This window comes from Streptopelia decaocto (assembly GCF_964273445.1).
Source record: "Streptopelia decaocto genome assembly, chromosome: 16".
Taxonomy (NCBI): domain Eukaryota; kingdom Metazoa; phylum Chordata; class Aves; order Columbiformes; family Columbidae; genus Streptopelia; species Streptopelia decaocto.
The window spans coordinates 7,768,370-7,795,555 of NC_138671.1; the positions used below are offsets into that span (position 1 = coordinate 7,768,370).

The following is a 27,186-nucleotide window of genomic DNA, read 5'->3' on the forward strand; positions in this document are numbered from 1 at the left end:
TCCAGCTCTTCTTGGTTTCTTGTGATGGGGTGGCTGCAGGGCTGGGGGGACGCAGGGGATCACCGGGGAGCTGCCCCATGGCCAGGTGGGTCTGGTCCACCCCCTGCAATGATATTATTCTCCCACTGCGTCTTTTTTCTGGGGGTAAACCACTTGGTGCTGTTAATGCAGTGAATAAGCCATCCTCGGGATTTCCACCACATCCTGTATACGCACCCAGGCGGAAGCGAGCGCTCAGCAAACCCACACGCTGCTATGCTCCAGATGGGAAACATTGGCTTGGAAACCACGAGCAAAAGGACTGGTTGGCTCAGGAGTGGGGAGGTTGCGGTGGGGACCTGAAGCTCTCAGACCTTTGCACTCCAGGCTGAGACTGGCCAGAAACAGTGATGACTGGAGGATGCTGACACAGGGCTGGTTTTTCCAACAAATTGTTGAAAAGGAGCCAGGAATTTCATCATTACCTTGCAGGGAGAAAATACGTACACAGCCCTTCGCTTCGTACTAATATTTACCCCCACATCGCGTCACTTTGGGGTGGCTGTGACGATCACGCTATGACCTGGACCCCACGGCCACGTCAGTGCTCTGCAAGTGCTGGTGGAAAAGGAGACAGGGTGGGAGGCTGAGGATGCACTGAAAAACTGCTCCAGGTGCTGGGGTGGTGGGCTCACCCGCTCCTGCTGCTTCAGGGGGGGCTAAACCCACCGTGTCTCCAAATGTCACAGCCTGGGATGTTGCTTTCCAGGAGTGACCCCTCGCCCCAGGGAGCAGGAGACCCAGGTCTTAGACACCACCTTGGTGGCCTTGGTGCTGGTTTATGGGCTAGGAAATGGAGGAAGAGGGGAATTTGGCAGCTAAGGCATGGTGGGGGGTGTGCTCCCAGCCCATTGCCCATGCTCCAGCCCCAGGAAAGCCCCACACCACTGGCCATGGGGTCCGGTGCTCCCTGCCCCATGTGCTGGAGGAATTGCAGCTCCCCAAGCCCAGTGCAGATGAGGCTCAGACATGGGACATCTCCACCACGTGTCCAGAGGCCAGTGACAGCCAAAGGGAGAGCCAGGAGGTTACTGCAAGGGTCAGACAGAAATACATCTGCAAAGGCGAGATAAAAAACAGAATATGCAATAACTGTGCTGTGCAAATACCTATTAAAACCTGGATTTTGGAAGCTGGAGGTGAGGAGAAGCTCTCCCTTGTGTGCCGAGTGACACAAGGTGAGAAATCTCAGCAGACGGAGCTTGCAGGCTCCCACTGGCTTGAAGGACACGTCCCTTCTTTTTGTCCATTATCTGCATCAAGATAAGAGCCAGAAGCTCCAGGTTTTGCTGTATGAACCACCCTATGGCCACCCTCACCAGCACAGGGGTTTGGGTGGCTCCTTGCTCAGAGCAAAGACCCAAGGGGAAAAAATATTTAAAAAACAAAAAAAGAGGCAGGAAAAAACTCACCCGTGACACTGAGCAGGAGCCAGCTCTTCCTTCCGCACCGGCTCCTCTTCAGCTGCGCCGGTTGATATGGTTTATCTGAGCAGCGCTGAATGTAAACGCTGTCAGCGCCGAACGGGATTAATTCCCGGGAGTTTGGCAGCCAAGAGATGAAATAACAGCGTCGGGGGGATGCCGAGCTGGGGGGGAAGTGCACATCTCAGATTGAAAAATCCTCCTGGCTAATTTACAGCCAGGTTTGTCTTCTCCCAGGCACTTTTGAGAGAGAGCAGAGCCGAGGGCAGAGGGAGGATGGTGAGAGGGCTGGGAGGAGGAAGAAGGTTCTGGGGGGGTCAGGCTGCTTCCTCCTCCTCCTCCTCCTCCTCTTTCTTCCCCCAGGGACCCAAGGGAGTGAGGATGCTTGGGAACACCAGATCACCCAAACCCAACAGCTTTGTTGATGGGAGGATTCCCATCCCCTATTGCTCTTTATTACAAATCCTTCTCGTTAATTGAGGGATATATTTTCTTTAAGGGAAAGCTTTAGACAACTACCCTGCAGATGCTCTTTGTATATTCGATCAGTCTTCAGGGTGATGTTCCAAACAGCTCCTGAAACAAAATAATCATTAGGCTCTGCCACATTGTTGTGGTTTTATATTTATGTAGCAGAGACATTTGTTTGGGGGATACTTTTTTAAGCAATTGTGTGATTTTCAGTTACTTTCTTCAGATATTTCAGTAAATAACTACAAATATTTACACTTCTTTTTATTGTTTTATTGGTAGAGGGAAAAACTGATTGTCAGAAAGGCCAACGGAGCCTGGGCAGTTAAGCTGGTTTATTTTAAACTTAGGAAAGCCCATGTCTCGTCTGTCTGCCAAGAGCTGTGCATTGGTTGGAGCTCTCTTACCAACAAGTTATGGTTATACTCAGGATTTAACAATATATTTTATATCTACCTACACCCTATAGATGTATTTTGAGGTCTCGGTGCTGCTCAGGAGACGCATGGCTGTGTGCGCCCCATAGTGCTGCTGCTGTTCCCTGGGGACGGGGCTGGCTGTGCTGCCCGTGTCCTGCCCATGTCCTGCCTGCATCCTGCCCGTGTCTTGCCTGCTGCCAGGATGGGGCCAGGCACTTTATGTCCCTTGTGACAGAAGGTCCCTGGCCACATCTGCCATGGCACCGGGTGACATCTGTACCGGTGCTGCCAGTAACAAGGGGTTGCAAAAGGCATTGTACCTGGAATTGTACCATCATGTTCAGGAAAATGATTTCAGAAATAATCCAAGCGATGAGGGCTGGGTGGAGGGTCAGTGAGACAGCAGCTGTCCTGCTCTCCATGCAAACCCACCCATGGCACGGTCTGCTTTGGGAGCGGAGGATGGTAGAGGGGTCAGGATGATGACAGAGAGGGGTGCCTGTGGGTGTCTGCAATGTTGTGCCTATGGAGAGGCAGGATGCCAGCAGAGATGCAGGTGCTCACAAGGATGTTCTGGCGGTCCAGCCTTGTTCTCTACATGCACCATCTCCCCTGGGTTCCTGCACATTGGGATGCCAACACCCCCCGGCCCCTGCCTTTCCCCAGCTAAGAGGGGCTGGCAGGTCTGTGGTGCACGGTTGGTCGGAGCTCTGCTCCCGCACGGCCCGTCTGCTGGATGCAGCTTGGCTCGGCTCCGGTGACAGGCAGGTCACCTCTCTGAAGGTGAATGCAGACGCTGTGCAGGTAAACATGGAGCTGCAGCCTCTGCTCAGCAGGGTGTGGATCCACCGAGCCCAGGCAGAGCTCACCTGAGCAGTATCAGGGAAGGTGGACGAGGGGGATGCTCAGGGACAAACACGTGGCTTTTCCTCCCAGTTCTCCTGCCTAAACGCACCTGTCAGGCAGGGAGGTTCAGACCTTTGCAGAGCTGCCGTTCCAGCAGTAAACATTGCATTCAGCTCCTCAAATCAGAACCACCCTTGGACAAGGGAGAGCTGCAGCTCAGCCCCAGGGCAGCCCAGCATTGCCCAGCCTGGCCCACGCATTCAGGATTGTGCTCGGCTGCAGGAGCCTCTGGGAAGGCTGGATAAATATCAGTGGGCAAGGAAGATTGCTTCTCAAAGGTCACCGCTTCCTCTGCACCGCTGTGAATTCCCCCATTCGGTCCCTACTCCTCCTCCCCATGGCAGCATCCTCTGCCCCAGCTCCTGTCCCAGTAGCTCCCACTGACCCCAGCCCCAGTATCGGGAGGTGAAGCAGCCTCCCCATCAAGCCAGGCTTGTCCCAAACTTATCCTCTGTCTGGGCAGTCATTTCTACTGGAAGGAAAATCCCCAAATCCAGACCATCATCCTGCAAGATTTGCCAAAGGGAGCAGGCAGCTCCCAAGCTCCTGCCCTTTCCTGCTCCACTAAATCACCCCAGAGCCCTCCCAAATGTTTATTCTTTGGGAAAGCAATAAAAGAGAAGGAAAACCCAGAAGACAAACTCCCACCAGCCTGTCTTTGATTGCATTTGATATTGTTTTATTTGTTTAATGCTTTCCCATCGCAGGCTGGTCAAGGAGGGAGGGAGGGCAGGAAGAAACAATGTTTGGAGGGAGTAAAAATACAAATTTCCCACTAATATTTGTGTCTGGAGGGGTCTGTGCACTACTAGGGTGGCTATGTCAGGATCTGGGGGTGACAATGCCTCTGAGGATGGGATCTGGGGTCTCCCAGCCCCCTGGGCTGCTGACTTTGAGGTGAGCAGGAGATCCCTGTATTTTCAAAGGTGACCGAGCACGGGGCAGCTGCATGAGTGGGTGATGGGTGCTGATCCCCATCTCCGAGCCCCTCGATGGCTGGGGGAGCAGCGGGGGACAGGCAGGTGAGGACGCCATGACGAGCTGCACAGCCAGGTGCCACTACCACCACCAGCGCTGCCATGCTGGTGGAAAAGGCTTGGAGGAGCTTTTCCATCCGCAACAACCTCACACAACCAGACCTGCTTTCCCACTTTGCCTCATAAGAAACACTCCCCCCATCTTTGCGTGACGCACCAAGAGGCGGGTGGTCCAGGGGCGCCCTGTGTCCCTCAGGGGTTGGGAAGGGGTGACAGCTGTGACACCGAGAGGAATGGGGGAATGGAGGCGAGAGGGAAGGGAGCGGTGAGTGATGGCGGAGGCTGAGCATCCTCGGCTGCTGCTGGGAACAGCTTCCACCCGCTCCCAGCGGCACCAAGCGCGGCCGCGGCCTGGCCTCTGCCGTTCGCACCGGGAACGGCAGCGCTGCCAGCAGCCGCCCCGGCTCCGCTGCTCCGGTGCGGGCTGTGGTGGCTTGCAGCAGGCTGAGGTGATGGTGGCAGCAGGGACAGGCAGGGACAGGCAGTTTTTAACCCTGAATGAGTTGAGACAGAGTGTGAGTGGGACATGGGGGGGGTCCAAACCAGTGGTGAGGGCTGGGGCAAGACATGTCCCCTCCACACCGGGTTTTTCCCCAAGGTTGTGTGCCAAGAGACATGGGGATGAGGGCATTGGAAACAGGGTCCCAGAAGGGCTGTGGGGTCACAGATTCACCTGCCTGCATGCGGGAGCAACTTGAGACAACCCAGGGAATCTCATACCCACTTGAGGGGGGGCGCATGAAGAGCCAACAATGGGAAAAAACTCCTGGAGAACCTGGACTGTGATGTTTTAGGAACTGGTTGATGTGTTGGAAAGACAAGCCCCAGGATGGTAACATGGGCTTTTTACACCAAAAATGTACAAGGCTGTGAAAACCAGTATCATTTCTGGCCGAGCTGTGAGGCAGTTTGCACGGCAGAGGGAAGCGCTGCAGAGCACCTCCCCAGCACGCTGACGCAACACCCTGACCGTGCTCCCTTGGGGGTTTTTCGGTCATTTCTCTCGCTTCCTTATTGCCCAATGCTCTGCAGCATTTGCACAGGTGCCAGTCACTGCCTTCCCTTCCCCTCCACAGGCCTTGCCAGTCCGCATGGGGCTCTGCCTGGCTCCTCCATGGAAAGACACATCCTGCAGGTCCAAGCCGTGGAGCGGGATGCAGGCAGGGACATGGCAGTGATGGGTTTTATCGGTTGTTTTTTGTCCCATGCAAGACAGGCTGATCTGTCCCCTCCCAGACTCAGGGAGAAGTCAGTGCCTGGCATCTTGGCCCAGGTCCCTGCTTTGCCACCTGCCCCAGCTTGCAGCTGGGGATGCCCCCACCTCACCCCTGAGTCACGGGCAGGAGCATCTACCCGCCCCATGGCACGGCCCACGTTGGGGCATCCATGCCCAGCCACCCACCCTGGCACCAGCCGGGCTCTCCCCTTCTCCACCCGCGTCCAAACATGACTTCAAAGGAGCTGGGAGGAACCGAAAGCTTTTTCCACCCTTTTTTTCAACCAGGAACTGAGAGCAGATTTGCTGAGCAAGAACCCATGGCAGCAGAAGAGGAGGGCCACAGCAAGCATGAGCTCAATGTCCAGGTAGACATCAGTGAATCCATGCTGGAGCCCAGCTGCAGCACCCAGGAACAGAGAGCTTGCTTGAAGTGTCCTTGTGTGGGTAAGATAAATATGAAAGAAAAATGCAATTTTGAATAAGGAGGTAAAGTTAATTCCTGGTCCTGCTTGGTCATGGCTGTAAATTCAGTCCACACTCACCTGAGACCAGCAAAAAGTCACGAATCAAGTTATTTATTTTGTGGCAAAATCCAGGGCACGTTTTCTCGTATAAAAGCCTCAGCAACAGAGCCATGCCAAGTCTAATCTTTAGAGGTCTCTCCTCAGCCCCCCAAATCCTGTTGGTATCCAAGCTCCTCCATAGGGGTGGCAGGAAGCTGGATGGGAGGCTGTTGGGGAAGAAGAGCCATGGGAGTAGGGGCAGCTCCCCAAGGGGCTCCATGTTGCCAGGATCTGGACAAGTTACTGCAGCGAAAGCCAACACGACTGGCTCTGCCATCACTGTCCCAGCCTCACCATGTGTCACCTGGCTCCAGCCCGGCCAGTGAGACGTGCCTGGGCCCGTGGTGCCCTTGAGGCTGTGCCAGCCCACACCGTGCTTGCCACGCTGCCTGGCACATCAGGGTCCCCGCGGCTTGGGAGTGGGGTCGGGGGGTCTGTGCCCTGGGGTCCTCATAGTGACTGGTCCTAACAGAGCCTGGTCCTGATAGTGACCAGTCCTAATAATGACCAGTCCTAATAGTGACCAGTCCTAACAGACGCTGGTCCTAATAGTGACCAGTCCTGATAATGACACATCCTAATAGCGACCAGTCCTAACAGAGCCTGGTCCTAATCAGGTCCTAATAAGGTCCTGATAATGACCAGTCCTAATACTGGCTGGTCCTAACAGTGACCAGTCTTGATAATGACCAGACCTAATAGAAACCAGTCCTACCAGAGCCTGATCCACGTGTGTCACCGTGGGCGGGCGCTCTGAGGGGCGGAACCCTGGGCGGCGGCCCCGCCCCACGAGGCCCCGCCCACCTGAGACCACGCCCACCTGTGCCCCCGCCCCGGTGCCGCCCCCGGGTCCCGCCCGGCCCAGGTGGAGGCGGTGGCGAAGCGGCGGCCGGTGCCGGCGGGACCGGGAGTGGGATCGGAGCGGGACCGCGGCTGTGCCGAGGTGAGCGGGGCCGAGGGTGGGAGCGGAGCGGGGGGTTCCGGTGCCCCCGCGCCGCTTCGCGACCGCCCGGGTTGTTGTTGCTTTGTGACCGGCCGCGTCCCGCCAGCTTCCTCCTCCGCCCTGCGGCCGCTCTGCCCGGGGTGCCGGCCCCGCCGGGCGTGGGTGTCTGCCCCTGCTCCCCGGGGGACATTTGCCGGGGTAGGGGAGACAGCGCGGGAGCCCTGCTCGGGCTGCGGCCGTGCCCCTCGCCCTGGCCGGCGTCCCCGGGGCGCGCAGCCCGGGCGGACGGGGAAGGACCCTCCTCTTCCTCCTCCTCCTCGCGGGGGAAGCGGGTGCGTGTCCCGGTGGGGTGACCCGGCCGAGCGGAGGGGACACCGCGTGGCAGGGCGGCCCTGCCTGCTCCCCTGCCTGCTGCCGGCTCCTCTGCCCCGGCTGGGAGGAAAGCACTAACCTACTTTCTGGAGCTGATGGCTCGATAAACAAGCGGGTGTGCAGTTGTGTTTTTGTTTTGTGGGTTTTCCCCTTCCAGGCGAGCGGGGCTGGCGGCGCCCTTCGGAAATGGAGCAGGCTCGAAGCCACAGGCGAGGGCAGGCAGGTGGGCAGGGGAGCAGCCCCAGATGCCCCAGAGCATCGTCATCCCCTCCCGCCTGCCGATGCTGGGGCTTTGTTGTTGTTGCTGGTTTGAGGTTTGGTTTAAAGGCTCTAGCACACTCGCACGTGCTGCTTGAAGTGGCAAGTGCTGCTGCCAGCGCTTTGCAAGCAAACAAAACCCTTTGTGATCAGAAAGATCCCGCCATCCTACATCCATACGTGCATCCCACAGGGAGCAGAGGGATGCTGGCTCTGGATGTTTTAGCCAGTTGTATTTGCTGTTGGCCCTCAGCAGTTTTGGGCCAGATTGGTAAGGCTGGGCTTTACCCTCGTCCTGTCCTGCCTTGCTGCCAGGCCAGCAGGACCAGGCAGCAGCTGTCCCTCTGTGCTTGCCCACAGCAGGATTGCAGTGCCCACGGCGGGCCAAAGGCTCTGTTTCTTCCCCCTGAAACCCAACAGCTCTCGCTCATCTCCCCATGCCTGCGCTCTGCAGGGGAAAGGGGACCTGAGAAGCCACGTTGTCGGCTCTGTGTCCCTGCGGCAAGAGGAAGTGCCCTCTTCCCCAGGGTGGCGTTATCCTTCCCACCACAGGGAGCCGGGGTGGTGCCCTGCCTGCGTGTGCACGGGTCCTGGATGGTCACTCCCAGGGATTCCCAGGGTGAGCTCATTGTTTCACTGCTCTCCTGGGCTCACAGCACGTCGGCTGGCTGCAGAGAGAGGGGGACACCTCACTACCATCCCATGGCTGTCCTGAGCGGGAAAATGCCACCCGGTTTGGCTCACTCCGTCGTGCCCTCCAAAGGAGCATCCTTTGGCTCCTGCATGTTTCCCAGGTGGAAAACCTCCTGCAGCTTGGAAACATCGCACCTCTGAAATGAGCTGGAGGATTCAGCCGTAGCCATACCCTGGAGAAACAGGGCCACCTCTGCCTGCTCTGCCCCGGGTGCCACGGGCTCTGCACAGCAACTGGCTTCACAAGTGGCTTCTTGGGTTCTGCTGTTCCAAGCTCCTTTGCAATTAACAGGGTGATCAACACCTGTTGCTGCTTCCTCATGTGGATGGTGGCTTCTGCCTGTTCTCCTGTTTGCTGGTGACCAAAGCAAGCCTTGGTGGCCTCCCGCTTCCCCTGGTCAGGGGTTTCTTCGGGCTGCGCTGCAGCTGCGGTGGAAACTGCAGGGTGCAAAAGGGTAAACCACAGCGAGGGAGAGCAAGGTTTGACACCCAAACAGCTGCCCCATAACAAATTCTGCAAGATGGGGCTGAGCCTGGTGTTGCTTTCAGATGCACGTGTGAGCGGCGCTGCTGGAGCGTGTCCATGGGTGCCGGTGGGAGGAACAATAGATGCCGGCGGGAGCTGGGAGGCAGCTCAGAGCTGGGGATGCAGAACATGGGGATGTGAATTTGGTGGGGAAAGGGGTCAGCTGGGTCCTTGTTACCGTGTGGCTAAACAGCCAAATGGCTGCTCTCTTGCCTCTTCTTCCCTGGGGCGAAGGAAGGGAAAAAGGAGAAAAGACTCGTGGGTTGAAATAGAAACAGGTTTGGTAAGACAATAATAAAAGAAGAATGAATAATAATGTGAATATCATCAGATATAGAAAGCAACTCTGAACACCCGAGGTGGACACAGTGAGTCCAGCTGAATGCAGAGACCACAGTGGGCATGGGGAAGTCATGGGAATTGGGCTCCAGAAGCAGCAGCAGGGGTGGGACTCCTCAGAAACAGCAACCATCGAGGAAAGAGAGCATTTGTGGTACGGAATACTGCTGGGCAGCTTGGGTCAGCTGTGCTGGATCCGTTCCTCCCTGCATTGTACACCTGCTTCCTTGCAAAACAGGGAAAATTGAGGAAGGACCTTGGTATCTGCAGCAATAAGTATCAGTGAGGTCTTACATTCTTCTATACCAAGTCCCAAACACTGGGAAGTTTACTGGAAGAAAACTTTAACCTTATCCCAAGGTGCTATCTCATTGTTCTCGAACTAAATTCAAAGGACTGTGCTCGCTACCAAGAGGAAAATGGAATAACCGCATGGAAAATGACCTTGATTCAGCCAAACCAGCACAGCCATCTCTCTGTCAGGAAGCCGAATTCCTTGGGATGAGCTGGGGATTCAGGTGGTTTTTGCATTGTTTGGCTGTGCTGGGCTGAAAGGCAAACACATGGACACGGTCCCGTAATTATGAGGATCCAGGAGTCACGGTCATTTAGGAGAGTGCAATGCTTTGGGTCATGGTCATTTCCTGGCCCTGGGGTCAGTGCTGAAAGCTGCGAGTGGAACAGAAACCCTTGGCGTTGGTACCCTTTTTCTCACTTAATCACTGTTTCTTCAAACCAAAAAAAAAAAAAAAAGGCACCGAACCAAAACAGAATGCATAAACAGAATGCATTTAGTTGGTGGTTGGTGTCTTAATGAGGCATTTGGGGTGGGGGCTGGATGCAGGGAAGATGCCCTGGGGAAGGTCCATGTGCTGTGTGGCTCCAGGACTAACCCTGCCCTCTGCCTGACCACTGCAAAGGACCCCTGTGTCCCCCTTGTCCTTGGTGACATGCACCGTGAGGGCTGACATCATGGGGTGCAGGTCACGTTAGCACAGGGGCAGCCCCCAAATAACTAGTTTGGGTGGCAGGGGAGCAACCTGCACCCCTCGTGGAAATCAAACATTTGTGGGGTTTGCATGTGAGGGCTTCTCCCCTCCCTCACCCTCCACTAACTTAAATAACTTGTATCTGGGGGACTTGTAAGGAGCTTAACCCAATCTGATGGCTCCTGGGGATGGCACGGAGACAGCTCCTCAAAAATGGGCACCTCCAGTCCCCACAGTGAGCTGTGCTGCTGCCCTGCGGGTGCAGCATCCCTGGGGTGGGATGGGGAGGATGAGGATGGTGGGTGGGGGAGACCCCACCACCTGCTCTTGGCAGCCGAAAGGCTGCAAAGTGCATTGCTGGCACAGATCCACAGTGACGCTGCAGCGTGGGGAGAGCATCACAGGGTTTCACAGGCACCGGGGGGTGGAGGATCCCCCATACCAGGCTTGTGCTGTGTTGAATGAGGACGAGCTGCTCTTGCTCAGGTTTTTGTCTGCAGGGTGTGGACCTGCGTGCTTCAAAGGAGGCTGCTGGTGTCCACCCAAGCTTCTGCCTCGGCACATGGGCCAGCAGGGCAAGCAGTGTGTTGCGTGAGCCTTGAAATGGTTGCGTTGAGATAAGGAGCCTGTTCCTAAAGATAGGGAGCTTTAGCTTTTAGCTGAGCAGATCATCCTGCCCCCAGCGTGGGGCTCATCTTCTGCCTGGGATGAGCGGAATTTGTACATGGGGCTGAGCACCACCTCCCACTGCTGCATCCCATGCCGCACAGGGATGCTCAGTGCTCATGGTGAGGGGACTCTGTAAATATGGGTGCTTCTCCCAGCTCCGGGTGGCTTGGTATGCTCTGAAATGGGCAGCAGAGGATTGGGGAAGTCTGCAAGTCCAGCCTGAGCCCTTGCACCAAGTGTTGCTGTCAAAATGAGTGTTTTGCAGAAGAACCAGTGAAAGAAATCCTCCCATCCCCATCACACTCTCACACCACGAATTTTCTTTCAAATATAGAAGGGAGGATGAGCTCAGTAATGACCTGGGCATGGGGACGGCAGGCAGGCTGCTCACCCCCTGCCTCGGGGAAATGACGACCTGGGATTCCTCAGCCCCTTCCAGAAGGCACAGTCATGGTGGGAGCACTCACACCATCATGCCCATGTGTCCTGTGTTTAAGCCAAGCTAACGAGGAATTGGAATAGCACTGAGTAGTAATGCAGCTCTTAGATAAAACCAAGTTAAATCAATCCTGGTAGCCCAGGGAATCCATGTGGTGCCTGGAAAAGAGCTTTTCTTGGATCTAGGGAGCAGCCAACCCCCCATGCTTTCCCTGCTGGAGCTGCCCTCGCTGCCAGCAGAGACTTTTGCCCTTTGCTCTTTCCGAAGCCCTTGGGGCGACTCAAATCCTCCATGTGCACGTCCCCTGCTCAGATAGGGCTCCAGCTCGGGGAAGGTGCCGGCAGCACCCACCGCCCCGCCGGCGCGTCCCCACCGTGGGAAGCGGAGTGGGTTTGTGCAGTGCCGCCTGTTTGGGGTTATTTTGTGGTGAGGGTGTGTGAACACCCCAGGAAGGGGGTTGGGGAGGTGTGGGGTGCGTGGGTAGCGGCACAGAGCGACCCCGACTCACCAGGGCTCATGACTCACGCCAGCAGGTTGGGAAGCCTTTGGATGCTGACACTCGCTCTGCCGGGGACAGGTGGATAATTGCATTGGTAAAAATTAACGAGCTGTCGGAAATCCTCTGCGTGGCTTTTTCAATCTGCTGCCAGATCCCGTGGGTGAACCCTTCCCTCTCCGTGCAGATCCCAGCGGCATCACCGCCCGAGGGACCGGCGCCGCGCCGCCAGCGATGGAGCCCAGCACATGGCTGCCTTGCGCAACCACGCGAGCCGCCGCGCACCCTCCCGGCTCCGCTTCCCTTCCCCGCGGGCAGGCAGGGCTCTGCCCGCCGCGCTTTATCAGCTGCACCCAGCACAGCCCCCCCGGCCGCCTCCGTGTCCCCTGCGGTGGTTTTGCTTCCTCCCGGGACGTGCTGTGCGCTCCAAGCTCGCTCGGGCTGAACAAACCTGCTGCGGTTGCCCAATGTCCTGCCCCATGTAGAAAATGGGAGAGGATTTCCTCATGGCAGTGCGGGGGAGGTTCTTGCTCACAGCGGGGACTGGCTGGGTTCTCATCACCCATCGGGGCATCTGTACCCCACCTTGTAACCTCGCCAAGATGGAAACAAGGATTAAAGCTCTTGTGGGTGATGGTGCCGATCGTGTGGCTCAACAGTGTGAGGGAGGGGACGGCTTAAAACACCGCGGTCCTCTCTCAAGACTCATAGTGAAACTTTGCATCTTTGTGGGTTTACCAACCAGCACACGTGGGGAAAAGATGGAGTTGCCTTCTCTGTGGTGGGGGGAGAAGAAAAATCAGCCTGATGTTGTGGTGCTGGGGTGTGAAATGGCCATGTGTGGGCTGGGGTCTCTGCCATGGGCACGGGGCCATGCAGGGACACACGGTCCCCTAGGGCCAGGAGGGTTCCTGCAGCAGGGTCATAGAGTGTATTTTGGCCTTTAAAAAGGAGCCTAACTACTCAAAGTACAAAAAATAAACAGCAGATGGAGCCTGGCTGCTCCTCAGCTCATGGGGCTGGTGCTCTCCAGGTCTCCCTGTTTCAGTGGGCGTTTGGGCATTCTAAGAAGAACTAGAAATATTAAGGTACTTAGTTTCCTGCCCTATAAGTATTTGTCCTTTTTTTTTTTTTTTTAATAATACCTTTTTCATGTCAAGAGCTATTTATCCTGGGCTGCTTCTCTTGGGTCTGAAATTTGAGACTGGAAAATGATAAAAAGCTTTTAGAAAGGCAGGAGAAGGGGGGGAAGGTGCTGGGCAGCTGCTCGGGGTTCTCTGCTCAGGTGCGAGTCCGCAGGGGCTCAGTTCTTGGAGCAGCTGGACTGATTGACTTTCCTGTCTGGGGCTCTTAATAACCAGGAGCACCTTTCAACGAGGCTTCAGTCTTTAACGCTCTCGTGAATCATTTATGGGCAGCCGGCACACTCTGCATAATGGAAAAACGACTCTTGTGTGAGCGTCATGATGGTTGCGGGGGCTTTTCAGGGACATCCCTGACCCTCTTCTTGTTCCTCTGTGAGATGGAGAGGGCAGAGCAGGGGTGCGATGGATGCTCTGAGGGTCTCTCTCCTGGTCCCGCACCCTCAGGTGGCTCTGAGCTGCGTTTTCCTCCCCGTTTAATTGCACCAGCCTGATGGACTTTTATGTCAGCACCAGTAATGCCGCCTCCCCCCATGCCAAGGGGCTCAGGGACTGTGATCCCAGTCCTCGTCTGAGCCTCTGTGTCTGTGTCCATCCCCCCTGACCAGGGCTGCTCTGCAGGGTTGTCTCTGATGTCTCCTATGACAGTTGTGCTGGGTTGTCCCCAGCTCTGCAGGTTGTCACTTGGCCTTGCAAACCATCCCTTTGCATTGCTTGGAGCATCCCAGCATGTCTGACAGTGACGCCTGAGCCACATCACCTTTTCCATCACTTTCTTTCCTGGGCGTGCTTCCCTGGGTCAGCGTTGGCCATGATTCACCCCAGGGCTGGGACCAGCCCTGGTCACCCTCCTTGTGCCTCTCCTGGCTGAAGACTAAAACCTCGTCCCAGTTGCTCACCAGTGCCCCCCACGCAGTGTCCCTCTTAGGAGGGGATGGGGGCTTCACCCGCTTGTTGCAGGGGCGAGACCAGTGTCTCTCACTGCTGGACATCAGGCTTTGGTGAGCTTTGGTGACTGTGACAGCTTTGTGAGGGGAGGTGGTGATGGTGGGTGACCTCTTCTTATCAACCAGACCAGGTTACCCGCCTCCACCCATTTGTCACTCCCCCATGGGTGGTGGCAGGGTCCCCAGTGCATTCTACTCTCTCCCTGGAGATCTTTTCCAGCCTGCAGTGACCCTGTGCTGTCCTAGGACCCCTCTTGCAGGCTGGGAGCACAGCTCAGGATGTGCCCTTGAGTGCAGAGCCCCGCATACATCACCCCCTCACTGCTGTCACCACCTTGTCCCCATGGCAGGGCGTTCGTGCAGCCATCCCCCAGCACCATGTCACCTCTCACTTACCTTTCCTGTCCCCAGGGCAGAGCCACCACATATACCCTGAGTGCCCTGGGGACAGGGCTGGTGTGCGGTAAAACTTCTTTTTGGTCAGGATTTGTGCTGGGAGGTTGTTGCTGCCCCCAACCCATGTGGCCAAAGGGACTTCAGCCCTCGGGGGCTGCTCCATTCCTCCCCATCTCTCGGTGCCAAATATCGCATTAACGCACAGAATTGTGAAAGCTGCTCCGCGTGACGGGACGGCAGGTGCCGCCGGGTTGTGCCAGCTCCCCCGGGAGCTGCGTCACCTCGCCCACAGCTCAGGGGAAACTGGGTCTGCCCCTTCACCCACGCTGCGTGGGGAACTGGTGAGGATTGGGACTGGGGTTTTCAACGTCCTGCAAGCCTTCTTCACTGGGAAGCCCAGAGGTTCCTCACCAAGGGCTGCCTGGTTTGTGATGGGAGCAATTGGGGATGGGGTTTTGGGATAGAGGTGTAAGAGCGGCACTGTGCAAGAGCACATTGTCCCCTCGCACCTCTGAGTGATGCAATTTCTGTGCTCCTGGCTGTGTCGGTTTTAAGCACTGAGCCATTCCCTGGAGTTGGAGGAGGATGATGAGGGTGTCCCAGGGCTTGCTCTGACCCCAGTGTGTCCCCATCCCAGCTCTCCAGAGCAGCTGGCACCTTGAGCTCATTGCTGGCAGCCCTGGGAGGAAAACAAACAGCGTTTCCATCTCACCAGCGGGACGGAAAGTTTTACTTGCCGGGGCTGGACTGCCCGGCTGGCATTCTCCCAGCTTAGCAGCTATTAAATACCTCGGTGAGGCCATTGCGTTTTGCGTCCACTCTTCACGAGTGTCTCACTACCCAAGGGCTTTGCCCGGCAGCAGCGGGTGAAAGCTCCCTGCCAGCCCCACGCCGTTCCCCTGCCACGAAGTGAGGTGCATCACTGCTAATGACAGTTCTTTCTCCTTCCATCGCCTGGTCCCTGTCCCCAGTGTCTGGCTGCCCTGTCCCCAGGGCTCACGATGCTCCTGCAGCCCTTCACTTCTTTCCCATGTATGGCTTTTCATTGCAGGCTCTATCTCTCCCCACCAGACGAGGCAGGAGGAGTTCGGCCATGTCCCGGGGCTCCTGCACATGAATGACGGAGGAGGAGGAGGAAGAGGAAGGCCGCCGTCGGTGTTTGCCATTGAGTCGTGCTGCACAGGATCCCTGCCACTCTTATGAGGTAGGAAAACCTCAGTGGGGACCAGCACTGGCTGAGCCCCCAGGAGAAATTTGGGTGCTGGTTGCTTCCATGGGGATGCTCCTAAAGACAGGCTTTGCTTGTGGTGGGGTCTGCGGGGTGAGTCGTGCTGGGGACTCAGAGTGCTACAAAAGCGTCCCTGTGCATACTGCTCAGGGACATGCTGCAGAGGGGACTGGTGGGTCCTGGTCACTTAGCTGTTGCCAAAAGAGAATGGAGCCTTGCAAAGCTGGATTCTGGCCAGAGAGAGGAGCCAGGCTTTGGGATCAAGCTGGGGATGCTCACAGACCTGTGCAAGTCCACTGGGCATGGGCACGTGGCAGGGGGGATATGAAGAGGCTGGAGGGGGCTGTGCCTCCCTCTGAGAGCCCCCACAGCCCCTAATAGGATCTGGATTCCCTCCCTTGCACTCAGATGGAATTACCTTTCCCATAAGGTCCTGCCTTGTATAGCCAGGCTGTGAGGACCCCTGGGAGGGGATTGCTGGAGGAATTAACCACTTCTTGGCCATTAAGCCTCCTCCTGCTTGCACGTGGTGCTGAGGAGGATTCAGTCTTCCAACCTGGTGTATGCACACACGTGCCAGAGGGGAGCATCCCATGGGGACACCACGACATGTGATGCGTCCCAGATCTGGGACTGGAGGTGACACGGGCTGTTCCAGCTCCTCTCACTGCAGAAAGAGCTGTCCTGTGAAGAATTTACTGAGAATGGGGTGTTTTCAGGCTTTGCACATCCTGATTTCCCGTGCATGTGCTGAGCGGGTTAGGTGCATCCCAATGGGGTGGGGAGCACAACCCAGGTGTCTCACAGGCAGGTGATGGGGATGCTCTTACCCTCTCCTGCCATCCCTCGTTCTGCTCTCAGCAAGTGAATGGATGGTCCTGGAGCACTGGGAGTGAGTGGGAGATGGAACCCACTGCCCACCCAAACCTGGGGAGGGGGTATGGATGTCAGGGACACAGTGGCTGAGCTGATGACAACAGGGTCAGTGGCAGGGTTTGCTGATGCTGGTGAGATCCTGCTGGTGAGGCCTCATCTCCTGCTGAGACTCAGCCTCTCCCCACGCCTGAAATCCTGGGGGCCGTTTCTTCTCACCTTGCCAACTCCTTGCACAACCCAGCCTGCCAACCGCCATCAGCCCAAGATGTCAGCCGGCAACAAGAACGGGGACAGCTGCTCCAGCAGCAGCCGCCTGCAGAGCAAGAAGCCCCCCAACCTCTCCATCATCATCCCCCCCCGGGAGGCGGAGGAGGACAGTGCCCGCAAGGAGGTGAGCGATGGGGAGCTGTGTCCATCCCACACTGGGCGTGGGGTACCTGCCATCCCTAGGGGACGGTTCCTGTGCCATCCCTAACGTCCTGCTGTGCCTTCCAGCCCTCCAAAGTCCCCATCTACCGAAAGAGCAAGAGCCTACAGGAGCCTCGCTCAAAGGGATGCGACGGCTCGGAGCGCCCGCCCGGCTTCCGCCGACAGACGTCCCTGTCCCAGAGCATCCGCAAGTGAGGGACGGGGAGCGGTGACGCGAGGGCAGGGCAGGCGCCGGTGGTGGCTGGGCCGCTGAGGGGTCCCTTGGTCCCTGCCAGGGTGTCATGGCTGTGGGTACTACAAAGGACTTGGGATGGGGATGTGGAGGCACAGCTTGGCAGGGAACACCTTGGAGGGTTTTGTGCGGCTCTGCTATGACTCCCTGGTGTCTGCCTGGGGATGATTCTGCAGCAGAATTGTTTAGAGCTAATTCACACCGTTGTTTTGTGCACTGGGGAGATTTCTTAGCCCTGTTTATGTAGGACCTTCACAATCACGTTGAGCTGTACATCTGCTGCAGCCCAGACCTGATGCACTGTCCCGTGCAAGGTGATGGAGTTACCTCTGCAGAGAGACCCAAAGGCCAGTGACACCTCTGCGCCTCCCCTCCCAGCCCACAGCCAGCTCAGAACTTGCCCTGCTGCCAGCTGAGCTGAGACATCCCAACCCGAATCACAGCATCATTGAATAGCTGGGGTTGGAAGGGACTGTCAAAGCTCATGGGCAGGGACTTCAACCAGATCAGGTTGCTCAGAGCCCAGTCCAAATTGCCTGCTGGAGGGGACACCTCGGGGGATGGTGGTACCTGGACTGGGGGGACCAGATGGTTCATAACGACACCCATCATGTGTCCAGGGGCACAGCACAATGGTTTGGCGTCAGCAGCGACTGGGAGGGCAAGCGGCAGCAGTGGCAACGCAAGAGCTTGCAGCACTGTAGCATGAGATACGGCAAGCTGAAGCCTGCCTACCGTGACCTGGAGCTGCCCAGCCAGGAGGTCCCTTCCTTCCAAGGAACCGAGTCACCCAAACCTGCCAAGATGCCCAAGGTAGAGCTCAGGGCATGGGTTCTGGCTCCCAGCCTTGATCCCGCAGCACCCACACCTCTCCCCTCCTCCAGATCGTGGACCCGCTGGCCAGGGGCCGTCCCTTCCGCCATCCCGATGACACCGACCGTCCCCACACGCCCCACCACGTCCTGCCCCCACTGACCCCCGGCGTTGTCTCTTTGACGAGCATCCGCTCGGGCTACGGCCGCCTGCCGCGCAGGAAGAGAGAGTCCGTCGCCCACATGAGCTTCAAGGCGGCCGCTGCGCTTCTCCGCGTGAGTTTTGGGGATCTGGGGAGCATCTTCTTCTGATGCAGGTTTCAGCTCTGTCTCTGTTGGGATTTAATCCCTGCCACTCGGCATTGGGGAGGGAAGCTGCAAGAAACCCTTGGTGCTGCAAAAACTGGGGGGTTTCTGGCTGTTTACCATTGTTTGTTTCCCCTGCTAAAGGGACGTTCTGCCCTGGAGCCACTGGCTCCCAAGTGGAGGAGCAACAAGAGGAGCTTCATGTACCCCAGCTTCATGGAGGAGGACATGGTGGATGCTGCCGATACCCTGGACTCGTCCTTCTTCAGTAAGGCAAGTGCTGTTCCACGGGGGTGGATGTGGAGCTGGGAGGGCTCCGGTGAGGACCTGTGTGTCGGTGCTTCGCCTGGGAGCAGGAGCATCCGTGGCCACTGTGCCCAGTGCTGCAGAGCCCTGATCTGGGTGATGCTCCTTGGGGATGATAAGGAGTGACGCTGCCATCGTGGGCACATCTCGCACCCTGTGACATGCAGTTCATGGGATATTGATGGGGATTGCCCGCTCCCCAGGCCCTGAAGCCAGGCTGGCCTGGTGGTGGCCACACTCAGTCAGGGGGGGTTTCTCCTTGGTGAAAGATCTAGAGAACAAGTCTTAAGAGGAGCCATCTCTGGAAGGATTTGAAAGACACGTAGATGAGGTTCTTAGGACATGGTTTAATGCCACTGTTGGGTTAATGGTTGCACTCAATGATCTTGAGGGTCTTGTCCAAATTAAATGATTGTATGATTCTTACCCATCTCACACATCCAAGAATCCCTCTCCATCCTCCTTCCAGATGGACATGCACGACGAGACGTACTCCATGCCTGATGATGTCTTCGAGTCGCCACCTCTCTCCGCCACATACTTCCGCATGCGCCCCATGGGGGACAACGCCAGGGTGTCCCCCGAGGTGGAGCAGCCGACCCCGTGAGTACCAGCTCTCAGCAGATGCTGCCCCAAAGGCTGCCCCACCACAGTCAGGACAATGTCCCCAGCCATCCTTGCCATGGGACACTGGGTACTTTTGCCGTGCCGCTGGGAGGGTGAAGCCAAGAGGTGCCCCCAGCCCTCATCCCAGCATCCTCTGTCCTGCCCCAGCTCTGGGGTTGCACATGGGGGATTCCTCAGCTGGCCCCTTTCAGCAGGTGTGATGTGTCCTCATGACAAGACAGTCCTTGAGGTGTTGGAGCAAGTTCAGCGAAGGGAATGGAGCTGGTGAAGGGTCTGGAGCACAAGTATGATAGGAGAGGCTGAGGGACCTGGGGGTTCAGCTGGAGAACAGGAGCTGAGGGGAGACCTTCTGATCTCTGAACTGCCTGAAAGGAGCTTGGAGCCGGGGGAGTCGGGCTCTGCTCCCCAGGAACAAGTGACGAGGTCAGAGGAAATGGCCTCAAGTTGCACCAGGGAGGTTGAGGTTGGATCGTGGAAACAGTTTCTTCCCCAAAGGGCTGTGGGGCATTGGAACAGGCTGCCCAGGGCAGTGCTGGAGTCACCATCCCTGAAGGGGTTTAAAAGACACAGAGGTGAGGTTCTTAGGGACATGGGGTAGTGGTGCAGTTGGCAGTGTGAGGTTGACCTTTAGACTCTATGATCTTAAAGGTCTTTTCCAACCAGAGTCATTCGATGATTCTCTGGGTTTCTCCGCTCTCTGCAGGCAGGAGGGTGTCCGGTTCACTTCGGTCTCTGCCGGTGCTGGCCCAGCTCCCCAGCGAGGGATGCGCATCACTTCCAAAGTGATGCACTTCGCCTTCGACCGCAAGAAACGCTACTATGGGCTGGGGGTGGTGGGGAAGTGGCTGAACAGGACGTACCGGCGCAGCCTGAGCAGCATCGTGCAGTCGCAGCTGGAGATCACTGACAGCCACCGGTGAGGGGTCTGATGGGACCAGCATGGGCACAGGGGCTCCTTAGCTGAAACTCGGATGCGTGTCCCCCTCCATGCCTATGGGACTGGAGCATCTCTTTGCCCAGCCGCCCCTGAGCTGCTCAAATTTGGGGTCCTTTCTTCCACAGGCCGTATTTCACATACTGGCTCACCTTTGTCCACATCCTTATCACCTTGCTGGTCATCGGCACCTATGGCATCGCCCCCATTGGCTTCGCCCAGCACGTGACGACAGAGTTAGTAAGTTTAAGAGCTACCAGCCGGGGTTGTCCCCTCCCAGCTCTCTGGTGACACATCTGGCTCTGAAATGGCAACCAGCTGGCTGCCGAGGAGAGCAAGGGGGGTGTCTGGGGGTGCCTGCAATGCCCTAGGGGCTGATCCTCCCTCTGGGCTTAGTCCTGGGGAACTGCAGGGCTGCATTGCTCCCCCAGCACCCTGGATCCATCTTCCAGTGTCTCACACTGATGTGCTCCCTGCTGGGGCTGGGAGCATCTTGGGGTGCTGCTGGCCCCCTCTGGTTGAAAGGCTCCTTTAAATAGCCAGGATGGGGAGTCGGCAGCGTGTTGCAGTGGCATGTGTGCAGGCAGCAGAGCTGCTCTCCCTCCCACATCACTGATGGGACGCAGCAGCCCTTCCCTTCACATGAAGGGGGCTGCTCAGCCCCCCACGAGTAGAGGGGGAGGTGGCTGCATCCCTGCACAGCCCCCTCAGCAGGAGCTGACCCTGGCCTCACTCGGCAGGTGCTGCGGAACAAGGGCGTCTATGAGAGCGTCAAGTACATCCAGCAGGAAAACTTCTGGATTGGACCCAGCTCGGTAAGGGCTCTGCTGGACCACTGAGGCTCTGCCCCCGCCAGCCTCTGCTCCCCCTGCCCAGAGCCACGTGGGGGCCCTGGGGTGCTCCAGGGGGAGAGCCGGACCCCTTGTCCCAGCCCGCTGCCCCAGGGCATCGGTGTCCCCATCCCTCTGGGACCTGTTGCCTGATCCCAGCCCAGAGCTGCAGCATCACGTTGGGATGGTCAGAACAGGCCACATCCCCTTCCCACCTGCTTTCCCTAGACATGGGGAATAAATTTTTGACCCTGAGGGTGGTGAGAGCCTGGCCCAGGTTGCCCAGAGAGGTGGTGGATGAACCATCCCTGGAGACATCCCAGGCCAGGCTGGACAGGGCTCTGAGCAACCTGAGCTGGGGAAGATGTCCCTGCTCATGGCAGGGGGTTGGACTAGATGAGCTTCCCAACCCAAACCATCCTGTGATTCTATTATTCCCCCCACTGGGGTATTGGAGAGTCAGGACTGTTGCCTTTGGGAACCCCCTGCCCCTACTGAGCTCTCCCAGGGGGCAGCTGGAGGGAGGGGAGCTGTGGGGGGGACATGGAGCATCCCCTGGACTGGTGTCTCCCTCCCAGATTGACCTGATCCACCTGGGAGCCAAGTTCTCCCCCTGCATCCGGAAGGATCGGCAGGTGGAGCGGCTCATCCAGCGCGAGCGGGACCGGGAGCGCGGCTCCGGCTGCTGTGTCCAGAACGACAGATCGGGCTGTATCCAGACGCTGCCGCAGGACTGCTCGGTGTGTGCCACCCCCACGGGCACTGGGAAGGGCTGGGGATCCTTGGAGAAAAGGGGAAAACACCTCGGCCCTGCACAGCACCAGGACAGGGTGTGTGGGGTCAGAGCAGTGCACTCCTAGCATGGGGAGGGTTGATCTCTTCTCCAGAGTAACAAGCAAGAGGACAAGAGGAAATGGCCTCAAGTTGTGCCAGAGGAGGTTTAGATTGGATGTTAGGGAAAAATTTATTCCCAGAAAGGGCTGTCGGGCATTGGAACAGGCTGCCCAGGGCAGTGCTGGAGTCACCATCCCTGGAGGGGTTGGACAGACGTGGAGATGAAGTTCTCAGGGACATGGGGTAGTGCCAGGGGTCGGTTAACGGTTGGACTCGATGATCTTGAGGGTCTCTTCCAAACAAAATGATTCGGTGATTTGCTGCAACATCCTCAATCTCTTCGTGCTCCCCAGGAGACGCTGGCAACATTCATCAAGTGGCCGAGCACCAACGCACCAACCATGGACTCGGGGAAGAAGCGGACGTCAGGAGCCGTGTGTCACCAGGACCCCAGGTAGGAGTCACAGCTGGGGAGAGGTGGCACAGTCACCTGGCTGTACGCAGGGCATGGCAGAGGTGCTGCATGAGGCTGCGTTTCCAGCTTAGCTGCCTTGAATTCTCATGTCCAAGGGGCTACGGGGCCCTTACACACTGTAGGAGAGCAATAAGGAAGAGGGAATCAGTGGGGAAACTGAGGTGGGGTCCCATGGGGGGTGAGCTGGGATGGGAGATGCTGTGAGGGGACATCGATGGAGTGTCTGACAGATGCAAGTGCTGTGGGGTTCACCTGCAGAAGGCACTGCTGCGAGGGGGTGTAGGACACCACAGTGTAAGATCCCTCCCAAGCCAGGGGATGGGGCAGTCTTGGGGGTGTCTGTGCCCAGGGTGGGTCTGGGAGGAGGGATGTGCTGAGGGAGACCTGTCCTGACTCCCCAACTCCTCCCACTAGGACATGCGAGGAACCAGCATCCAACCCACCCCATGTGTGGCCAGACGACATCACCAAGTGGCCGGTAAGAGCCTGGTGACACCATGAGCTGCATGACACTGTGGTGACAGCCTCAATGCCATGACAAGCCAGGCACAGGGGCTGCGGGGAGAGCCTAGGAGCAGACTGTGACCTTGGCTCCTCTCCCTCCTGCTTCTAGATCTGCACCTACGAGACCAAAACCAACCACTCAGGCTTTGCCCACATGGACTGCGAGATCAAGGGCAGACCCTGCTGCATCGGCACCAAGGGCAGGTGGGTCACAGCGATGGGGACGCCTGGCCAGGGCTCAGCTCCCCCCACTGCCTTTTGTTGCCCTGTCAGTGTCTGGAGCAGTGCCAGGGGGAGATGGGGATTTTGGAGCCTTGCAGGCGGGTGGAAGGATTGTGGCAGCAGGACTGGCTGCCGGGAGCAGCGGGGGGTGCTCAGGGGAGTAGGGAGCGAGCCCTGGTCTGAGCCCGCTGCCCTCTGCCCAGCTGCGAGATCACGACGCGGGAGTACTGCGAGTTCATGCACGGCTACTTCCATGAGGAGGCAACGCTCTGCTCGCAGGTGAGTGGGCTGGGACGCAGGATGTGATGCTGCCAGGTGGGTCACGCATTGCTATGCTGATGCCAAAGGGTTTTGTAGTATCCTGGGACGGGTGTGAGCAGGGGATGCAGGGTGCAGGGGTTTGCTCGGCTGTCAGTCAGGCTCCTGGTGCTGCTGCCTTGTTGCTGTGGGGCAGGAAACACAAGACTTAAAATCACAGAATGTCCTGAGTTGGATGGGACCCACAAGGATCATTGAGTCCAACTCCTGTCCCTGCACAGGACAACCCCAAAATTCACACTGTATGTATGAGGGCATTGTCCAAATATTTCCTGAAGACTGGCAGACTTGGGGCTATGACACCTCCCTGGGGAGCCTGTTTAGTGTCCAGCACCCTCTGGGTGAAGAACCTTCTCCTAATGTCCAACCTGAATTTCCCTTGACACATCTTCCTGCCGTTCCCTTGAGTCCTATCACTGGTTGCCAGAGAGAACTTGAGGTGGTCTCACCCAGGCAGCCCTGGTGTCCTTGAGAAAGGGATATTCTGGGTGGGAAAATAGCCCCTCAGCATCTCCTGGGGCACTGGGGGTGCTCGGTTGCTCCCTCCCCAGCACCCGGGCAATGCAGGTGACCCACACAACTCAGGGTACCCCCACAACTGACACGTGGCATCACCAGCCACGTGGCCCTGTGACCCATCTGTTGCTCCCTGCGGCACTGGGGTGTGGGCTGAGCCTTCATCACCCTCCAACCCCCCACCTTTGCAGGTGCACTGCCTGGACAAGGTCTGTGGTCTCCTGCCCTTCCTCAACCCGGAGGTCCCTGACCAGTTCTACCGCCTGTGGCTGTCCCTGTTCCTGCATGCCGGGTGAGCCACGGCCCCCACACCCCTAGGACATGGGGGGTGAGTTGGGACCAGAGTATCCATTGATATGGGCTGGGAGAGAAGTGGGGAGGACACCCCCAGACCACAGCAACACATGGAGGGTGTTTTGTACCATATCTCATGCCCCAGGGCAGTAGCACAGAGGGCTGGGCAGGGGTCTCTAACATGGGGTCTCTCCCCCCAGCATCATCCACTGCCTGGTGTCCGTGACATTCCAGATGACAGTGCTGAGGGACCTGGAGAAGCTGGCGGGCTGGCATCGCATCTCCATCATCTTCATCCTCAGCGGCATCACAGGCAACCTGGCCAGTGCCATCTTCCTGCCATACAGGGCAGAGGTGAGGGCTGGGGGGGCTCTACCCACATCACCCCAAACCCTGCCACCTCCCCAGGGACCAAAGGGACACCCCTGCCCATCCCTGTCCCAGCAGAGGTTTGGGGAGGGGGCTGCAGGCTGCAGCACAAAGGTCTCTGCTCCTGGCAGGGGGTGAGAGGCTGGTGCCCGCATGGCAGGGGGACAGGGGGGGTATCTCTGCCCCACGTGTGGGGGTTTGCACATGCCGCGTGGGTCACGCGTCACCGTGTGTCAATGTGCATGCAGGCTTCTCGGGCAGGCAGATGGCTAATCTGCTGGCAGCAAAACCCTGCCAGGCATTAAATGCGATCACGTCCAGCGCCCTAATCCCCGCGGGGGTGCGTCAGGACAAGGCTGGGGGGGCCGTGGTGATGCTGCCTGCCTGCTGAGTCACCAAAAGCACTGGCTCTGCCCAAACAGTGCCAGCGTACTTCTCCTCTTCTTCCTGTGCCAGCGTGAGTGTGGCGCCCCATGGCAGTGCAGCCCTTGGAGGGATGCAGGAGCCACATGCATTTTGCAAGGAGAGGGGACAGTCCCAGGGAACACACAGGGACATGTCCAGGGTGATGTGTACAGGGTCTGGCCATGACTTTCCCCATCCCTGCAGGTGGGCCCCGCCGGGTCCCAGTTTGGCTTGCTGGCCTGCCTCTTCGTGGAGCTCTTCCAGAGCTGGCAAGTGCTGGAGAAACCCTGGAAAGCCTTCCTCAACCTCTTTGGCATCGTCCTCTTCCTCTTCGTCTGTGGCCTCTTGCCGTGGATCGATAACATCGCTCACCTCTTTGGCTTCCTCAGCGGCCTCCTCCTCTCCTTCGCCTTCCTGCCCTACATCACCTTCGGCACGGTGGACAAGTACCGCAAGCGAGCCATGATCATTGTCTCCTTGCTGGTTTTCGTGGGGCTCTTTGCCTCGCTGGTGGTCTGGCTCTACGTCTACCCCGTGAACTGGCGCTGGGTGGAATATCTCACCTGCCTGCCCTTCACCAGCAAGTTCTGCGAGAAGTACGAGCTGGACCAGGTCCTGCACTGACCCCGCCGGCGGGGACGGGGCTGGTGGTGATGTTTTCCATGGAGTGGGTCTTCACCAGCCTGTGGGAAGTGGTGGCTGCAGACCCCAGGCACAGCTTTGTCCTCAGTGCTGGCAGGTTTGGGCTTACTCCAGTTAAACAGGAGATGGAGTGGGGAACAGGGCTGGAGCCAGCCCAGCCTTGCACCCCTTGGGGCTGCTCTTGGTGCTGGCAAGCCATAACTGGTTTGGGGACAACCCAGGGCTGAGGGAAGCGGGGTTTTGGTACAGCCACAGCCAGGCTCGGCCCCCAGCGCTGGGGCAATGGACCTTGAAAACACCTGACAATGATGCTGCCAAGGTCTCCTGCCTGTGCCCCTGCCTGCCTGCAGCCCCGTCCTGTCTCGGTGACCCCGGGTGCTGCAGCTTATACTGTGAACACAACCCCCTTTTTTGCAGGGGCACTTGTTTTTATCTGCAACTCTTTAGGCCAAGGGTTTCCCCCACTTTGGGCTCCCCAGTGCCTCTGCTGTGGCTCTGGGGTGTTCAGAGCTGAGCTTCAAAGGTGTTTTTTGGTCCCACTCTCATACCTGATGCTCCCCTGAGGCTGCAAAAGGAGCTTGTGCTTCCCCACCTGGGCTCCTTGCTGGATGGAGGGGCAGGGCTTGGGGCGAGGGGGGCTTCTTTTCCCCGTATTTCAGTGAAATTCCCTTTCTGGAAGCAGAGAAATGGCACGTGTTGCCTTCATCACACTATACCGGGAGGCAGGCAGGGAGAAAACCACCCTGGGGGGCTGTGTGGCTGCTCCTCAAGCCCACAGCCTGCTCAGGAAGCCATCGCTGCTCCCACCTTTTGCTACTGCCTGGAGTCCCCACTGTTACCTCTTTTGTATTTTTCAAAGCGTAGAGACCCAGGTAGCCCTTCCCACCTGAACAGGGCTGGACAGACGGAGAAATGCAGGACAGGAGCAGTTGTCTGAGGCTGCACGTCCCTGCCTGTCCCCACCTGTCCCCAGCACCTGGGCTGCTGCTCCCCAGCATCTCCTCCTCCCTCCCATGGGCCTCAGCATGAAGGCAGGTCCTTCCCGGGGTCCAGGTGACCCTGCGGGGCTGGTTTGGACCTGAGCTGGTGCCAAGCTGTCCCTCCTCTGGTGTGTGTTGCTTTGGTGCTGGTGAGTGTCAGCGCCATTAAATGGGGGAAGGTGTAAATCCCCCAGATGGGATGTCCTGGGATGAGTATTCAAGGGCTGGGAGCTCAGCTCCATCTGTCCACAAGCTCTGTGTGGGTGATCCCAGGAGCTCTGTGGCACCAGCATCTCTCCCTCCATCCCTCCCTCCATCTCTACCTCCACCATGGGCCAGATTTCAGCCCCGCTCCGTCCCTCCGGTAGCTGCTCCAGCCAAAGACAGACATTTCACCTCATTTGTCTCTTTTTGATACTTTTTGTAAAAGCTGTGGGTTTTTTTTTTTCCTCCTTAATAAATTTCTACCTGTATTTAATGAGACACATAAGGCCTCTTCTCCCTTCTTGGGCACAGGGATGCAGCACTTTTAGTGGGTTCTGGTTCTTTGGGTGATGGTCTCGTGCCCTGGTCTTTGAAGATGCACTGTACCCCTGAAAACCCCTCCCTGGGAAGGAATGGGGTTTGCAGCATCTCCAGCAGAAGGAGAAGCCAAGTGCCTGCAGCAGAAAGACCCCCGGAGCCTTCTGATCCTGCCCAAGGGCAGAATCCCCCCAACTGTGTCCCACCCTCCATTGCATGACCCAGGGCTGGATTAGCC

At 57.8% G+C, this 27,186-nt stretch overlaps 1 protein-coding gene across 2 annotated transcripts; it reads left to right on the forward strand.

Annotated features, from left to right (window-relative positions):
- The first annotated feature begins 6,905 nt into the window (after positions 1-6,905).
- On the forward strand, positions 6,906-26,909 carry RHBDF2 (rhomboid 5 homolog 2). Of its 2 annotated transcripts, XM_082067215.1 has the most exons (19): positions 6,906-7,021; positions 15,359-15,491; positions 16,633-16,782; positions 16,887-17,011; positions 17,673-17,865; positions 17,937-18,140; positions 18,315-18,443; positions 18,946-19,079; positions 19,807-20,019; positions 20,166-20,277; positions 20,778-20,852; positions 21,446-21,607; positions 22,055-22,155; positions 22,591-22,654; positions 22,790-22,884; positions 23,106-23,181; positions 23,928-24,028; positions 24,231-24,384; positions 25,009-26,909. In XM_082067215.1, the coding sequence occupies exons 2-19, from the start codon at positions 15,405-15,407 to the stop codon at positions 25,426-25,428; spliced, it is 2,595 nt and encodes an 864-aa protein (XP_081923341.1). In that variant the 5' UTR covers positions 6,906-7,021; positions 15,359-15,404; the 3' UTR covers positions 25,429-26,909. The 2 variants fall into 2 exon arrangements, with proteins under 2 accessions (XP_081923341.1, XP_081923342.1); XM_082067216.1 differs by lacking the exon at positions 23,928-24,028 and having other exon boundaries at positions 25,009-25,302.
- Positions 26,910-27,186: the final 277 nt, after the last annotated feature.

What these genes read in the sequence shown, in the direction of transcription:
- RHBDF2 (XM_082067215.1), top strand. Translation starts at nt 15,405, where the DNA reads ATGACGGAGGAGGAGGAGGAAGAGGAAGGCCGCCGTCGGTGTTTGCCA. An exon ending in CGCTGCCGCAGGACTGCTCG is followed by an intron (nt 21,608 to 22,054) that starts GTGTGTGCCACC and finishes CGTGCTCCCCAG; the next exon opens with GAGACGCTGGCAACATTCAT. An exon ending in ACGACATCACCAAGTGGCCG is followed by an intron (nt 22,655 to 22,789) that starts GTAAGAGCCTGG and finishes TCCTGCTTCTAG; the next exon opens with ATCTGCACCTACGAGACCAA.